Here is an 18,688-nt window from a genome sequence, read left to right as displayed (position 1 = left end):
TGAAATTGAGACTGATTTAAAATCTTCCAACAAACAAAAGCTGAGGACCACATGGCTTCCCAGGCGAAATCTATCAAATATTTAGAGAAGAGCTAACACCTATCCTTCTCAAACTCTTCCAAAATATAGCAGAGGGAGGAACACTACCAAACTCATTCTCTGAGGCCACCATCATCACCCTGATACCAAAACCAGACAAAGATGTCACAAAAAAAGAAAACTACAGGCCAATATCACTAATGAACATAGATGCAAAAATTCTCAACAAAATACTAGCAAACAGATTCCAACAGCACATTAAAAGGATCATACAATATGATCAAGTGTGGTTTATCACAGGAATGCAAGGATTCTTCGATATACGCAAATCAATCAATGTGATACACCATATTAACAAACTGAAGAAGGAAAACCATATGAAACGCTCAATAGATGCCAAAAAAGCTTTCAACAAAAGCTTACACCTATTTATTATAAAAACCCTCCAGAAAGTAGGAAAACAGGGGACTTACCTCAACCTAATAAAGGCCATATATGACAAACCCACAGCCAACATTGTTCTCAACGGTGAAAAACTGAAACCATATCCACTAAGATAAGGAACAATACAAGGTTGCCCACTCTCGCCACTATTATTCAACATAGTTTTGGAAGTTCTAGCCACAGCAATCAGAGAAGAAAAAGAAATAAAAAGAATCCAAATCGTCAAAGAAGAAGTAAAGCTGTCACTGTGTGCAGATGACATGGTACTATGCATAGAGAACCCTAAAGATGCTACCAGAAAACTACTAGAGCTAATCAATGAATCTGGTAAAGTAGCAGGATACAAATTGATGCACAGAAATCTTTTGCATTCCTGTACACTAATGATGAAAAATCTGAAAGAGAAATTAAGGAAACACTCCCATTTACCACTGCAACAAAAAGAATAAAATACCTAGGAATAAACCTACTTAAGGAGACAAAAGACCTGTATGCAGAAAATTATAAGGAACTGATGAAAGAAATTAAAGATGATAAAAACAGATGCAGAGATATACCATATTCTTGGATTGGAAGAATCAATACTGTGAAAATGACTATACTACACAAAGCAATCTACAGATTCAATGCAATTCTTATCAAACTACCAATGGCATTTTTCACAGAACTACAACAGAAAATTTCACAATTTATATGGAAACAGAAAAAACCCCAAATAGTCAAAGCAATCTTGAGAAAGAAAAATGGAGCTGGAGGAATCAGGCTTCCTGACTTCAGATTATACTACAAAGCTACAGTAATCAAGACAGTATGGTACTGGCACAAAAACAGAAATATAGATCCATGGAACAGGATAGAAAGCCCAGAGATAAACCCATGCACATACGGTCACCTTATGTTTGAGAAAGGAGGCAAGAATATACAATGGAGAAAGGACAGTCCTTTCAATAAGTGGTGCTGGAAAAACTGGACAGCTAATGTAAAAGAATGAAAACAGAACACTCCCTACTCCCTAACACCATACACAAAAATAAACTCTAAATGGATTAAAGACGTACATATAAGGCTAGACACTATAAAACTCTTAGGGGAAAACATAGGAAGAACACTCTTTGACATAAATCACAGCAACATCCGTTTTGACCAACCTCCTAAAGAAATGGAAATAAAACAAAAATAAACAAGTGGGATCTTATGAGATTTAAAAGCTTTTGCACAGCAAAGGAAACCATAAACAAGACCAAAAGACAACCCTCAGAATGGGAGAAAATATTTGCAAACGAAGCAACTGACAAAGGATTAATCTCCAAAATTTACAAGCAGCTCATCCAACTCAATAGCAAAAAAACAAACAACCCAATACAAAAATGGGCAGAAGACCTAAATAGACATTTCTCCAAAGATGATATACAGATGGCCAACAAACACATGAAAGGATGCTCAACATCACTAATCATGAGAGAAATGCAAATGAAAACTACAATGAGGTATCGCCTCACACCAGTCAGATTGGCCATCATCAAAAAATCTAGAAACAATAAGTGCTGGAGAGGGTGTGGAGAAAAAGGAACCCTCTCGCACTGTTGGTGGGAATGTAAACTGATACAGCCACTATGGAGAACAGTATGGAGGTTCCTTAAAAAACTAAAAATAGAAGTACCATCATATGACCCAGCAATCCCACTACTGGGCATATACCCTGAGAAAACCATAATTCAGAAAGAGTCATATACCACAATGTCCATTTCAGCACTATTTACAATAAGCAAGACATGGAAGTAACCTAAGTGTCTACTGACAGATGAATGGATAAAGAAGATGTGGTACACATATATACAATGGAATATTACTCAGCCATAAAAAGAAACAAAATTGAGTTATTTGTAGTGAGGTGGATGGAGTTAGAGTCTGTCATACAGAGTGAAGTAAGTCAGAAAAAGAAAAACAAATATCGCATGCTAACACATATATACAGAATCTTAAAAAAAAAAAAAGATTCTGAACAATCTAAGGGCAGGACAGGAATAAAGATGCAGACATAGAGAATGGACGTGAGGACATGGGGAGGGGGAAGGGTAAGCTAGGAAGAAGTGAGAGAGTGGCACTGACATATATACACTACCAAATGTAAAACAGGTAGCTAGTGGGAAGCAGCCGCACAGCACAGGTGCTTTGTTAGCACCTAGAGGGGTGGGATATGGAGGGTGGGAGGGAGACGCGAGAGGGAGTGCATATGGGGATATATGTATACATAGTGCTGATTTACTTTGTTATACAGCAAAAACTAACACAACATTGTAAAGCAATTATACTCCAGTAAAGATGTTTAGAATAATTTAAAAATTAAGAAAAATAAAAAGAGAGGCATCGAAACTCATGAAAGAAATTATAAAGTTTTCAATAAAGACTAAACTGGAAGGAACACAGAAAAAATAAGCTCAATTTGTAACTCCTTCAGAAAAATAAAAGATGGAAAGGGAAAAATATTTAAATTAAAAAAATGAAAAGATGATAACAGTGGAAGAAAAAAGTAATACCAAAGCTAACCAAAGAAGATTCACTATCAGTACTACAGAAGTCCCAGAATAAAATCAAAGCAATGCAACTGAATAAACTGCTTAAAATTAAAAAAAAAATGTTATTGAAATAAAAAATTTGAAACCATACACTGAAAATGCACATTGCATACTTGGGAAATAAACTCAGAACAGGAAAAACTGAGCCATACAGCAGTAAATATACAAATATCTAAAGAAAAAGAAAAAACTGTTTTAGGCATCTAGGCAACAGTTACAGAATATAAATTTTTTTCAGGATAGGTCATCCTGTGCCATAAATCAAGATTCAATGAAACAGACTACAACAGCTACATTAGGAATCAATAACAATAAGACATTTTTAGAATCCTGCATATTTTATAATTTAAAAACACACTTCTAATAACTCATTTCAAAGAAGAAATCACAAACTGAATAGTAATAAAATACAACATATTAAAATTTGTGAGATATAACTGAAGAAGTACTTAATAAGAGAAATTCATAGCTTTAATTGCTCATATAAGGAGGGAAACAGATATGAGTCAGTTATCTAAGTTTCCAGTTTAAGAAACTAGAAAAAGAAGAATTAAACCCAAAGAAGTCAGGGAAAGAATAACAATGAGATCAAAAAATAATAAATAAGAAGTTAGACAACAATAGGGAAGAAGTTGCTTCTTTGAAAAGTTTTGAAAGTTAATAAACTTAGCAAGACTATACCTCAACAGTTTATTATAAAACAGCAACAAAAATCTTACCTTGGCCAAGCCTGTAATTTTACCAAAACCAGGCTTCCAAGAGGGAGCTGTGAATAGACGATCTTAAATCCACTTTGATGAAGCTGAGACTCTTCAGGAAAGTCTTCTTCAGAGACAGAGCACTTATTGTACCTTAAATCAGTGTTCATGAAGCAGTACCATGGTTCACTGTGATCAACTTTGGCTGCATCCTCACTTGACAAAAATCTCCATTTCAAACAACTTTCATTCTCACACTGAACCCACACTTTGTTTACATGTATGTTGCTTTCCACTGAGGAATCCACTGCCGTATTACAATATTCTGCTATCATCTTACTATTCAATTTTCCTTTTTCCATAAATGCATTTAATCTGGAAAATAAATAACAGGAAAATAAAAGAATACGATTTCAGTGTATAAGGAGAGAAAGTTCAAGCCAAAATCCGAGAAGTAGCTCTTTTATATCTTTTTTGCCCACCTCTTCTCTGTACATGTTGAACATGTTATGTTTCCACCTACCCAGAAACGAAGGAACAAAACAGAAACATCAATCACTCTGGTTATAAAATGCTCCAAAATTAAAAATAAGAAAAGTATGATGGAGCAGAAGTGGAGTAGAGGTTTACTATAATATCTATTCTATTACCAGTCAGTACATATCTAATATATATCCAGTACTTTTGCCATAATAACAGCTAAGTCTTATTCAGTGCTGACTATGAGCCAAATACTATTCTAAGTACCTTATGCACACAGCTTATATAGTCTTCCCAACAACCTCAATATGAGCACTTTTGGAGAGAAAAGGAAAGCTTAGAAAAGTAAAGTAATTTATTTAAAGTCCCAGAGCTACTATGTGACAGAGCTGGTATTTAAATGCAGGCAGTTTTCTCCCTAAATGTATGGTCTTATCCACTAGGCTGTACTGCCTCTTCAGTATATGGTGGACATAGTGTGACTTGATCCCCTTTTCTAATTCTGAGGAAAACCAAAGGCAGCAAAATATTTCACCACGTGAAAATTTGAAATTTATTTTTAAAAAATTAAAGGACTCTTTTGCTTATATAGCTTTACCTTTTAACCATTATTAATTCAAGTGATTTGAAAAAAATTTCTCAGAGGGTTTTTATCATGAAAATTTTAAACATATAAAACGTTAGAGTTATATGAGTTAGCCCCTGACTTCTAGCTTCAATAATAATAGTTACATGTATACTAAAAAATAAGTAATATAGCTAAAATACAAATAAAACTATCAGCAACTTATTTTGTAATACAAAACTTAGTTTTTTAAAAAAAGACTTACATATACCATATTAATAAATTAGTAGAACAACCACTATCGAATATAAGCACCATTTAAAGAAGCTCTTAATCCAAGAGTTAATTGTGTAATTAGAAACACACATAATCATATACCTTTCCATGATCACTACAAATCGCTTTAGAATAAAATTTGCCAATATATTTCAATAGCCATAGCCACAATTTTTGACCTATTAATCCCACTCATTTGAATGTATACAAAGAAAATAAACTTAAAAGAAACTAACCTAATGAAGAAAACAATAGCAAAGGTGAATAAAACTAAATGCTGGTTATTTGAGAAGATAAACAAAATTGATAAACCTTTAGCCAGACTCATCAAGAAAAGGAAGAGGACTCAAATCAAAAAAATTAGAAATGAAAAAGGAGAAGTTACAACTGACATCACAGAAATACAAGGAATTATAAGAGACTTCTACAAGCAACTATATGCTAGTAAAATGAACAACCTGGAAGAAATGGACACATTCTTAGAAAAGTACAACCTTGAACACTGTATCAAGAAGAAACAGAAAATATGAACTGACCAATCAGAAGTAATGAAATTGAAACTGTAATTAAAAATCTTCCAACAAACGAAAGTCCAGCACCAGATGGCTTTCCAGGCGAATTCTATCAATCATTTAGAGAAGAGCTAAAGCCTATCCTGCTCAAACTGTTCCAAACAATTGCAGAGGGTGCAACACTCCCATACTCATTCTATGAGGCCACCATCACCCTGATACCAAAACCAGACAAAGATATCACAAAAAGGAAAACTGCAGGCCAATATCACTGATGAACATAGACGCAAAAACCCTCAACAAAACACCAGCAAACAGAATCCAACAACACATTAAAAGGATCATACAACATGATCAAGTGGGATTTATCCCAGGGATGCAAGGATTCTTCAATATATGCAAATGGATCAATGTGATACACCATATTAACAAATTGAAGAATAAAAACCATATGATCATCTCAATAGATGCAGAAAAAGCTTTCAACAAAATTCAACACTGATATATGATAAAAACTCTCCAGAAAGTAAGCAGAGAGGGAACCTAGCTCAACATAATAAAGGCCACATATGGAAAACCCACAGCAAACGTTATTCTCAATGGTGAAAAACTGAAAGCATTTCCTCTAAGATCAGGAACAAGACAAGGGTATCCACTTTCACGACTGTTATTCAACATAGTCTTGTAAGTGCTAGCCATGGCAATCAGAAAAGAAAAAGAAATAAAAGGAACCCAAATTGGAAAAGAAGAAGTATAACTGTCACTGTTTGCAGATGACATGGTACTATATACACAGAAAGCCCTAAAGATGTTACCAGAAAACTACTAGAGCTAATGAATAAATTTAGTAAAGTTGCAGGATACAAAATTAATACATAAAAATCTATTGCATGCTTATACACTAACAATGAAAGATCAAAAAGAGAAATTAAGAAAACAATCCTATTTACGATTGCAACAAAAAGATAAAATACCCAGGAATAAACCTACCTGAGGAGGCAAAAGACCTGTACTCAGAAAATTATAAGATGCCGATGAAAGAAATCAAAGATGACAGAAACAGAGGGAGAGATATACCATGTTCTTGGATTGGAAGAATTAATTTTGTGAAAATAACTATACTACCAAAAACAATCTACAGAAACAATGCAATCCCTATCAAATTACCAATGGCATTTTCCACAAAACTAGAACAGAAAATTTAACGATATTTATGGAAACGCAAAAGACCCCGAATAGCCAAAGCAATCTTGAGAAAGAAAAACGGAGCTGGAGGAATCAGGCTCCCTGACTTAAGACTATACTACAAAGCTACAGTAATCAAGACAGCATGGTACTGGCACAAAAACAGAAATATAGATCAATGGAACAGGATAGAAAGCCCAGAGATAAACCCAGGCACCTATGGTCACCTAAGCTATGACAAAGGAGGCAAGAATATACAATGGAGAAAAAAACAGCCTCTTTGATAAGTGATGCTCAGAAAACTGGACAGCTCCATGTTAAAGAATGAAATTAGAACACTCCCTAACACCATACACAAAAATAAACTCAAAATGGATTAAAGACCTAAATGTAAGGCCAGACACTATAAAACTCTTAGAGGAAAACATAGGCACAACACTCTTTGACATAAATTGCAGCAAGATCTTCTTCGATCCACCTCCTGGAATAATGAAAACAAAAACAAAAATAAACAAATGGGACCTAATTAAAAGCTTTGCACAGCAAAGGAAACCATAAGCAAGACGAAAAGACTACCCTCATAATGGGAGAAAATATTTGCAAATGAAGCAACTGACAAAGAATTAATCTCCAAAATATACAAGCAGCTCAATCAAATAATGGGCGGAAGACCTTAATAGACATTTCTCCAAAGAAGACATACAGATGGCCAACAAACACATGAAAAAATGCTCAACATTACTAATTATTAGAGAAATGAAAATCAAAACTACAACCAGGTATCACCTCGCACCAGTCAGAATGGCCATCATTAACAAGTCTACAAACAATAAATGCTGGAGAGGGTGTGGAGAAAAGGGAACCCTCCTATGCTGTTTGTGGGAATGTAAATTGATACAGCCACTATGGAGAACAGTATGGAGGTTCCTTAAAAAACTAAAAATAGAACTACCATACGACCCAGCAATCCCACTACTGGGCATATACCCTGAGAAAACGATAATTCAAAAAGAGTCATGTACCAAAATGTTCATTGCAGCTCTATTTACAATAGACAGGACATGGAAGCAACCTAAGTGTCCATCAACAGAGGAATAAAGAAGATATGGTACATATATAAAATGGAATATTACTCAGCCACAAAAAGGAATGAAATTGGGTCATTTGTAGAGATGTGGATGGACCTAGAGAGTGTCATACAGAGTGAACTAAGTCAGAAAAATAACAAATATCGTATATTAACGCACATATGTGGAATCTAGAAAAATGGTATATATGATCTTATTTGCAAAACAGAAATAGAGACACAGACATAGTGAACAAACGTATGGACACCAAGGGGGGAAGTGGGGGTGGAATGAATTGGGAGATTGGGATTGACATATATACACTATTGATACTATGTATAAAATAGATAACTGATGAGAACACACTGTATAGCTCAGGGAACTCTACTCAGTGCTCTGTGGTGACCTAAATGGGAAGGAAATCCAAAAAAGAGGGGACATATGTATATGTATAGCTGATTCACTTTGCTATACAGTAGAAACTAATACAACATTGTAAAGCATCTGTACTCCAATAAAAATTAATTATAAAATATAAAAATTAAAAAAAATTTTTAAAGCGACCAAGAATATTCACTGTGCACTGTTCATCATATTGAAAGAGTGGAAAAAATCTAAAAACAGGAAGAACAAAATCTAAAGGAAGATTTTGAAATGTTGCTAATATATATATATACACACACACACACACACACACACACACACACACACACACACACACACATATATATTAATTTGGGTAATACTTTGGCAAGGAAATTTATGAGGAATAATACTGCATTTTGTATTACAGTTGAAGTGGGTCACTAGACAGTAGATTAGAAGTTGTTGACTCCAGACACTTTGGACCCAAATGAAATGTGAATTCCTGGCTCTGCTCCTCACCAGCTCTATATCCTTGGGCAAGGCATTGTTTTGCATTTCACTTCAAATTTAGTGTACTTCCTCATGTTTGTGTGTGTGTGTATGATAGCTTTCTATTTCTTTCTCTATTTCTAATCCTTATGTCTTCTTTTATTATGCTGGCTAGGACAGGTATAATATTGAATAGAAAGCATTATCGTGACTTTTTTTCTAATTTTAAAGAGAATGAGTCTACTATTTGACTATAAAGTCAAACATATATGCATTTTTTTGGTAGAGACCATTGAAAGGTAACAAAAAATTGTTTTCCTTCTGTTACCAGTTAATGAAGAGAATTTTTGTTGTTGTTGTTGTTAAACCTGAAGTGGTGTTGAATTTTATCAAAGGCTTTTCTGTATACTGAGGTAAACATAAGGTTTTTCTTTTTAAATATGTGAATTGAGTAGGTTGTATTAATGGATTTAATTAATGATAAACCATATTTGCATTCTGGGTTCACGTCGTAAGATTTTTTTCTTTAAAGTATGTTGTTGCATTCAGTTTATTAATAATTGTTAAGATTGGTTCATATATGTGTTTACAGATGAGATTGCTCTACAACTTCCATTTCTACTTTTGTCTTTGTCTGTTTTTGACATCAAGATTAAAACAGCCTCATAAAGCGAAATATAGAATGTTCTCCTTTTTTGGAAAGTTTGCTTAAGGGAGGATTTTCCAATTTTGTCAAATATTTAAGAATTCTAAAGAGGTACAAACTACTATGTGTAAAGTAAATAAGCTACAAGGATATATTATACAGCACATGGAATATAGCTAATATTTTATAGTAATTTAAAAGGACTGTTACCTATAAAAATACTGAATCACTATGTTGCATACCTAAAACTAATAAAATATTGTAAATCAACTATACGTCTTAAAAAAATGAAGCAACCAGAAGCAAATAGAATAAAATGTTAATGTCCGCTAAGTCCAGGCAATGAGTATATAGGTATTTCATTTTTTCTCTAAACTGGAAATTTCTCATAATTAGAAAACAAAAAATTGAAAATATTATTTAACAAAAACATAAATGAGTAGTAAAATTGATAGAAAATTATGAATCATGTAGAAGCATTCTATATAAGTTTTGCACAAATACAAATTTGTTGCTTATTTTCTACAATTCATCATGAAACAAACTTAGAATTTTTCTTGTAATAAGTTTCAAATTTGTAAATAATAAAAGTGAGAATACAAAAAAAAAGAATTCTAGTGCATCTACTACATTTCTCATTATGTTTCTTTTACTCTTAATTTGTTTATACCTTTTTTCCCTCATTTATCTCATCAGCACTTTTTAAACAACCAGAGCTTGAGTCTTCTCTTTTATTCTTTTGAATTCTGTATAATTGATAGCTGCACTTTAATCTTTCCTTTCTTCTACTTTCTTTGGGCATTCTTTGTTGAGCTAATCTTTCTCTTCTTGAGTTGATGCTTAGTTAATTCATTTTCGGTCTTTTTTTTTTGGCTGCATTGGGTCTCCATTGCTGTGCGCAGGCTTTCTCTAGTTGCAGAGAGTGAGGGCTACTCTTTGTTAGAGTGCGCGGGCTTCTCATAATGGTGGCGTCTCTTGTTGTGGAGCACAGGCTCTAGGCCTGAGGGCTTCAGTAGTTGTGGCACACAGGGGCTCAGCAGCTGTGGCTCACAGGCCCTAGAGCACAGGCTCAGTAGTTGTGGTGCATGGGTTTAGTTGCTACATGGCATGTGGGATCTTCCCGGACCAGGGCTTGAACCCATGTCCCCTGTGTTGGCAGGCGGATTCTTAACCATTGCGCCACCAGGGAAGTCCATCTTCAGTCTTTTTTAAAAAAAAAATTTATTAATTTTTTTATATTGTGGTAAGAATACTTAACATGAGATCTACCCTCTTGACAATTTTTTAAAGTGCATAATAACAGCATTGTTGACTATAGGTACAATATTGTAGAGCAGATCTCTATTATTTACTCATCTTTCTTCATTAAAACTTTATGCTTGCTAATTTATAACTCCCCACTTCACCATTTCCCTTGCCTCTGGAAACCATTCCATTCTTTGATGCTATGAATATGACTACTGTAGATACCACATATAAGTGGAATCACACAGTATTTGTCCTTCTGTGACTGGATTCTTTCACTTAGCATAATGTCCTCCAGGTTCATCCATGTTGTTCCATATTGCAGAACTTCCTTCTTATTTAAGGCTGAATAGTATTCCATTATACATTTTCTTTATTTATTCATCCATCAATGGACACATGCTGTTTCCATATCTTGGCTATTACGAACAGTGCTACTATAAACATGGGAGTACTAATGTGTCTTTGAGATCCTGATTTCAGTTCTCTTGGATAAATACCCAGAAGTGGGATGGCTGAATCATATGGTAGTTCTATTTTTATTTTTTGAAGAACCTCCATACTGTTTCCCATAGCAGCTGCATCATTTTGCATTCCCACCTACAGTGTACAAGTTTCCAGTGTATCTACATCCTCACCAACATCTATTATCTTTTGACTTTTTGATAAGAGCCATCCTAACAGGTGTGTAGTGATAGATAGTTAACTGTGGTTTTGATTTACATTTCCCTGATGATTAGCGAGGTGAAGGATCTTTTCTTATATCTGATGGCCACACATTTTCTTTAGAAAAACTTCACATTTTTAACTTAAACCTTTTTTTTGTCTGTTACTTGTAAGAGTTCCTTACATATTTTGGACATTAACTGCTTATTGGATCTATGTTTACAAATATTTTCTCCCATTCTGTAGGCTGCCTTTCATTTTATTGATTGTTTCCCTTGCTATGCAGAAACAATTTAGTTTGATGTAGCCCTACTTCTTCATTTCTACTCTCGTTGCCTCTGCTTTTGGTGTCAGATCCAAAAAAAAAATCATTGACAAGATCAATCTTAAGGAACTTTTCCTCTATGTTTTCTTCCAGAAGTTTTACAGTTTCAGGTCTTACATTTAAGTCTTTAATCCATTTTGAGTTGACTTTTGTGTATGGTGTGAGTTAAGGATCAAATTTCATTCTTTTCCATGTGGACATCTAGTTCTCCAAGACAATTTACTGAAGAGACTATCCTTTTCGCATTGTGTATTCTTGATGCCTTTGTTTAAGATTAGTTGAGGGGGTCTGGGCAAGATGGCGGAAGAGTAAGACGCGGAGATCACCTTCCTTCCCACAGATACATTAGAAATACATCTACACGTGGAACTGCTCCTACAGAACAACCACTGAACGCTGGCAGAAGACGTCAGACCTCCCAAAAGGCAAGAAACTGCCCACGTATTTGGGTAGGGCAAAAGAAAAAAGAAATAACAGAGACAAAAGAATAGGGACGGGACCTGCACAAGTGGAAGGGAGCCGTGAAGGAAGAAATGTTTCCACACACTAGGAAGCCCCTTCGCGGGCGGAGACTGCAGGTGGCAGGGGGGAAGCTTCCGAGCCAGGGAGGAGAGCGCAGCAACTGGGGTGCAGAGGGCAAAGCGGAGAGATTCCCGCACAGAGGATCGGTGCCGAGCAGCACTCACCAGCCCGAGAGGCTTGTCTGCTCACCTGCTGGGGCGGGCGGGGGCTGGGAGCTGAGGCTCGGGCTTTGGTCGGATCGCAGGGGGAGGACTGGGGTTGGCGGCGTGAACACAGCCTGAAGGGGTTAGTGTACCACAGCTAGCCGGGAAGGAGTCCAGGAAAAACTGCAGCTGCCGAAGAGGCAAGAGACTTTTTCTTGCCTCTTTGTTTCACAGCGCACAAGGAGAGGGGATTCAGAGCGCCGCCTAAACGACCTCCAGAGACGGGCGTGAGCCGCGGCTATCAGCGCGGACCCCAGAGACGGGCATGAGACGCTAAGGCTGCTGCCGCCACCAAGAAGCCTGTGTGCCAGCACAGGTCACTATCCACACCCCCCCTCCCGGGAGCCTGTGCAGCCCGCCACTGCCAGGGTCCCATGATCCAGGGACAACATCCCCAGGAGAACACATGGCGCGCCTCAGGCTGCTGCAACGTCATGCCGGCCTCTGCCGCAGCAGGCTCGCCCCGCATCCATACCCCTCCCTCCCCTGGCCTGAGTGAGGCAGAGTCCCCAAAGCAGCTGCTCCTTTAACCCTGTCCTGTGTGAGTGAAGAACAGAGGTCCTCAGGGGACCTACATGCAGAGGCGGGTCCAAATCCAAAGCTGAACCCCGGGAGCTGTATGAACAAAGAAGAGAAAGGGAAATTTCTCCCACAGTCTCAGAAGCAGCGGATTAAAGCTCCACAAACAACTTGATGTACCTGCATCTGCTGAATACCTGAATAGACAACGAATCATCCCAAATTCAGGAGGTGGCTTTGGGAGCAGGATATATTAATTTTTCCCCTTTTCCTTTTTTTTTTGTGAGTGTATATGTGTATGCTTCTGGGGGAGAGTTTGTCTGTATAGCTTTGCTTTCACCATTTATCCTAGGGTTCGGTCGGTCCATTTTTTTTTTTTTTTTTTTACTTAAAAAATTTTTTTCTTCATAAATTTTTGCGTAATACTTTTTTCCTTATTTTTTATCTTAAAAAATTAAAAACTTTTTCTTAATAATTTTTTTCATTTAAAAAAATTAAAAACAATTTTTTTCCTTAATAAATTTTCTCCTTACTTTTTATTATAATAGCTTTATTTTATTTTATTTTATTTTATCCTCTTTCTTTCTATTTTTTCTCCCTTTTATTCTGAGCCATGTGGATGAAAGGTTCTTGGTGCTCCAGCCAGGCATCAGGGCTGTGCCTCTGAGGTGGGAGAGCCAACTTCAGGACACTGGTCCACAAGAGACCTCCCAGCTCCATGTAATACCAAATGGCGAAAATCTCTCAGAGATCTCCATGTCAACATCAAGACCCAGCTTCACTCAACGACCAGCAAGCTACAGTGCTGGACACCCTATGTCAAACAACTAGCAAGACAGGAACACAGCCCCATCCATTAGCAGAGAGGCTGCTTAAAATCATAATAAGGCCACAGACACCCCAAAACACACCACCAGACGTGGACGTGCCCACCAGAAAGACAAGATCCAACCTCATCCACCAGAACACAGGCACTAGTCCCCTCCACCAGGAAGCCTACACAACCCAATGAACCAACCTTAGCCACTGGGGACAGATACCAAAAGCAACGGGAACTACGAACCTGCAGCCTGTGAAAAGGAGACCCCAAACACAGTAAGATAAGCAAAATGAGAAGACAAAAAAAACACACAGCAGATGAAGGAGCAGGGTCAAAACACACCAGACCTAACAAATGAAGAGGAAATAGGCAGTCTACCTGAAAAAGAATTCAGAATAATGATAGTAAAGATGATCCAAAATCTTGGAAATACAATAGACAAAATACAAGAAACATTTAACAAGGATGTAGAAGAACTAAAGAGGAAGCAAGCAACGATGAAAAACACAATAAATGAAATTAAAAATACTCTAGAAGGGATCAATAGCAGAATAACTGAAGCAGAAGAACGGGTAAGTGACATAGAAGATGAAATAGTGGAAATAACTACTGCAGAGCAAAATAAAGAAAAAAGAATGAAAAGAACTGAGGACAGTCTCAGAGACCTCTGAGACAACATTAAACGCACCAACATTCGAATTATAGGGGTCCCAGAAGAAGAAGAGAAAAAGAAAGGGACTGAGAAAATATTTGAAAAGATTATACTTGAAAACTTCTCTAATATGGGAAAGGAAATAGTTAATCAAGTCCTGGAAGCACAGAGAGTCCCACACAGGATAAACCCAAGGAGAAACACGCCAAGACACATATTAATCAAACTATCAAAAATTAAATATAAAGAAAACATATTAAAAGCAGCAAGGGAAAAACAACAAATAACACACAAGGGAATCCCCATAACGTTACCAGCTGATCTTTCAGCAGGAACTATGCAAACCAGAAGGGAGTGGCAGGATATACTTAAAGTGATGAAGGAGAAAAACCTACAACCAAGATTACTCTACCCAGCAAGGATCTCATTCAGATTTGATGGAGAAATTAAAACCTTTACAAACAAGCAAAAGCTGAGAGAGTTCAGCACCACCAAACCAGCTTTACAACAAATGCTAAACGAACTTCTCTAGGCAAGAAGCACAAGAGAAGAAAAACACCTACAATAACAAACCGAAAACATTTAAGAAAATGGGAATAGGAACATACATATCGATAATTACCTTAAATGTAAATGGATTAAATGCTCCCACCAAAAGACACAGACTGCCTGAATGGATACAAAAACAAGACCCGTATATATGCTGTCTACAAGAGACCCACTTCAGACCTAGGGACACATACAGACTGAAAGTGAGGGGATGGAAAAAGATATTCCATGCAAATGGAAATCAAAAGAAAGCTGGAGTAGCAATTCTCATATCAGAGAAAATAGACTTTAAAATAAAGACTATTACAAGAGACAAAGAAGGACACTATATAATGATCAAGGGATCAATCCAAGAAGAAGGTATAACAATTGTAAATATTTATGCACCCAACATAGGAGCACCTCAATACATAAGGCAAATACTAACAGCCATAAAAAGGGAAATTCACAGTAACACAATCATAGTAGGGGACTTCAACACCCCACTTTCACCAATGGACAGATCATCCAAAATGAAAATAAATAAGGAAACACAAGCGTTAAATGATACATTAAACAAGATGGACTTAATTGATATTTATAGGACATTCCACCGAAAAACAACAAAATAAACTTTCTTCTCAAGTGCTCATGGAACATTCTCCAGGATAGATCATATATTGGGTCACATATCAAGCCTTGGTAAATTTAAGAAAATTGAAATCGTATCAAGTATCTTTTCTGACCACAACGTTACGAGACTAGATATCAATTACAGGAAAAGATCTGTAAAAAATACAAACACATGGAGGCTACACAATACACTACTTAATAACGAAGTGATCACTGAAGAAATCAAAGGGGAAATCAAAAAATACCTAGAAACAAATGACAATGGAGACACGACGACCCAAAACCTATGGGATGCAGCAAAAGCAGTTCTAAGAGGGAAGTTTATAGCAATACAAGCCTACATCAAGAAACAGGAAACATCTCGAATAAACAACCTAACCTTGCACCTAAAGCAATTAGAGAAAGAAGAACAAAAAAACCCCAAAGCTAGCAGAAGGAAAGAAATCATAAAGATCAGATCAGAAATAAATGAAAAAGAAATGAAGGAGACAATAGCAAAGATCAATAAACCTATAAGCTGGTTCTTTGAGAAGACAAACAAAATTGATAAACCATTAGCCAGACTCATGAAGAGAAAAGAGAGAAGACTCAAATCAATAGAATTAGAAATGAAAAAGGAGAAGTAACCACTGACACTTCAGAAATACAAACGATCATGAGAGATTACTACAAGCAACTCTATGCCAATAAAATGGACAACCTGGAAGAAATGGACAAATTCTTAGAAATGCACAACCTGCCGAGACTGTACCAGGAAGAAATAGAAAATATGAACAGACCAATCACAAGCAATGAAATTGAAACTGTGATTAAAAATCTTCCAACAAACAAAAGCCCAGGACCAGATGGCTTCACAGTCGAATTCTATCAAACATTTAGAGAACAGCTAACACCTATCCTTCTCAAACTCTTCCAAAATATTGCAGAGGGAGGAACACTCCCAAACTCATTCTACGAGGCCACCATCACCCTGATACCAAAACCAGACAAAGATGTCACAAAGAAAGAAAACTACAGGCCAATATCACTGATGAACATAGATGCAAAAATCCTCAACAAAATACTAGCAAACAGAAACCAACAGCACATTAAAAGGATCCTCCACCATGATCAAGTGGGGTTTATTCCAGGAATGCAAGGATTCTTCAATATATGCAAATCAATCAACGTGATACATCATATTAACAAGTTGAAGGACAAAAACCATATGATCATCTCAATAGATGCAGAGAAAGCTTTTGACAAAATTCAACACCCATTTATAATAAATGCCCTGCAGAAAGTAGGCATAGAGGGAACTTTGCTCAACATAATAAAGGCCATATATGACAAACTCACAGCCAACACTGTCCTCAATGCTGAAAAACTGAAACCATTTCCACTAAGATCAGGAACAAGACAAGGTTGCCCACTCTCACCACTATTATTCAACATAGTTTTGGAAGTGTTAGCCACAGCAATCAGCAAAGAAAAAGAAATAAAAGGAATCCAAATCGGAAAAGAAGAAGTAAAGCTGTCACTGTTTGCAGATGACATGGTACTATACATAGAGAATCCTAAAGATGCTACCAGAAAACTCCTAGAGCTAATCAATGAATTTGGTAAAGTAGCAGGATACAAAATTAATGCACAGAAATCTCTTGCATTCCTATACACTAATGATGAAAAATCTGAAAGTGAAATTAAGAAAACATTCCTGTTTACCACTGCAACAAAAAGAATAAAATATCTAGGAATAAACCTACCTAAGGAGACAAAAGACCTGTATGCAGAAAATTATAAGACACTGATGAAAGAAATTAAAGATGATACAAATAGATTGAGAGTTATACCATGTTCTTGGATTGGAAGAATCAACATTGTGAAAATGACTCTACTACCCAAAGCAATCTACAGATTCAATGCAATCCCTATCAAAGTACCACTGGCATTTTTCACAGAACTAGAACAAAAAATTTCACAATTTGTATGGAAACACAAAAGACCCTGAATAGCCAAAGCAATCTTGAGAACAAAAGATGGAGCTGGAGGAATCAGGCTCCCTGACTTCAGACTATATTACAAAGCTACAGTAATCAAGACAGTTTGGTACTGGCACAAAAACAGAAAAATAGATCAATGGAACAGGATAGAAAGCCCAGAGATAAACCCACGCACATATGGTCACCTTAACTTTGATAAAGGAGGCAAGCATATAGAGTGGAGAAAAGACAGTCTCTTCAATAAGTGGTGCTGGGAAAACTGGACAGGTACATGTAAAAGTATGAAATTAGAACACTCCCTAACACCATACACAAAAATAAACTCAAAATAGATTAAAGACCTAAATGTAAGGGCAGACACTATCAAACTCTTAGAGGAAAACATAGGCAGAACACTCTATGACATAAATCACAGCAAGATCCTTTTTGACCCAGCTCCTAGAGAAATGGAAATAAAAACAAAAATAAACAAATGGGACCTAATGAAATTTCAAAGCTTTTGCACAGCAAAGGAAACCATAAACAAGACGAAAAGACAACCCTCAGAATGGGAGAAAATATTTGCAAATGAAGCAACTGACAAAGGATTAATCTCCAAGATTTACAAGCAGCTCATGCAGCTCAATAGCAAAAAAACAAACAACCCAATCCAAAAATGGGCAGAAGACCTAAATAGACATTTCTCCAAAGAAGATATACAGATTGCCAACAGACACATGAAAGAATGCTCAACATCATTAATCATTAGAGAAATGCAAATCAAGACTACAATGAGGTATCATCTCACAGCAGTCAGAATGGCCATCATCAAAAAATCTAGAAACAATAAATGCTGGAGAGGGTGTGGAGAAAAGGGAACCCTCTTGCACTGTTGGTAGGAATGTAAATTGATACAGCCACTATGGAGAACAGTATGGAGGTTCCTTAAAAAACTAAAAATAAAACTACCATACAACCCAGCAATCCCACTACTGGGCATATACCCTGAGAAAACCATAATTCAAAAAGAGTCATGTACCAAAATGTTCATTGCAGCTCTATTTACAATAGCCAGGACATGGAAGCAACCTATGTGTCCATCACTGGATGAATGAATAAAGAAGATGGGGCACATATATACAATGGAATATTACTCAGCCATAAAAAGAAACGAAATGGAGGTATTTGTAATGAGGTGGATGGAGTTAGAGTCTGTCATACAGAGTGAAGTAAGTCAGAAAGAGAAAAACAAATACAGTATGCTAACACAT

At 36.4% G+C, this 18,688-nt stretch overlaps 1 protein-coding gene across 4 annotated transcripts in view; it reads right to left on the bottom strand.

The window, feature by feature from the left end:
• ZCWPW2 (zinc finger CW-type and PWWP domain containing 2) overlaps nucleotides 1-18,688 on the bottom strand; it is a 141,225-nt gene that overhangs the window by 74,415 nt on the left and 48,122 nt on the right. For 3 of the 4 annotated variants that reach the window (XM_082415137.1, XM_082415139.1, XM_082415136.1), the window contains exon 2: nucleotides 3,779-4,132. In XM_082415137.1, the coding sequence (XP_082271263.1) occupies nucleotides 3,779-4,132 (354 nt within the window). Of the gene's footprint in view, nucleotides 1-3,778; nucleotides 4,133-4,239; nucleotides 8,396-18,688 lie in introns of those variants that run through there. The other variant, XM_082415138.1, reaches the window with a different exon arrangement.

Source organism: Balaenoptera physalus (genome assembly GCF_965194825.1).
Source record: "Balaenoptera physalus genome assembly, chromosome: 11".
NCBI classification, from domain to species: Eukaryota; Metazoa; Chordata; class Mammalia; order Artiodactyla; family Balaenopteridae; genus Balaenoptera; species Balaenoptera physalus.
This window is presented reverse-complemented; position numbering and strand designations above follow the sequence as displayed.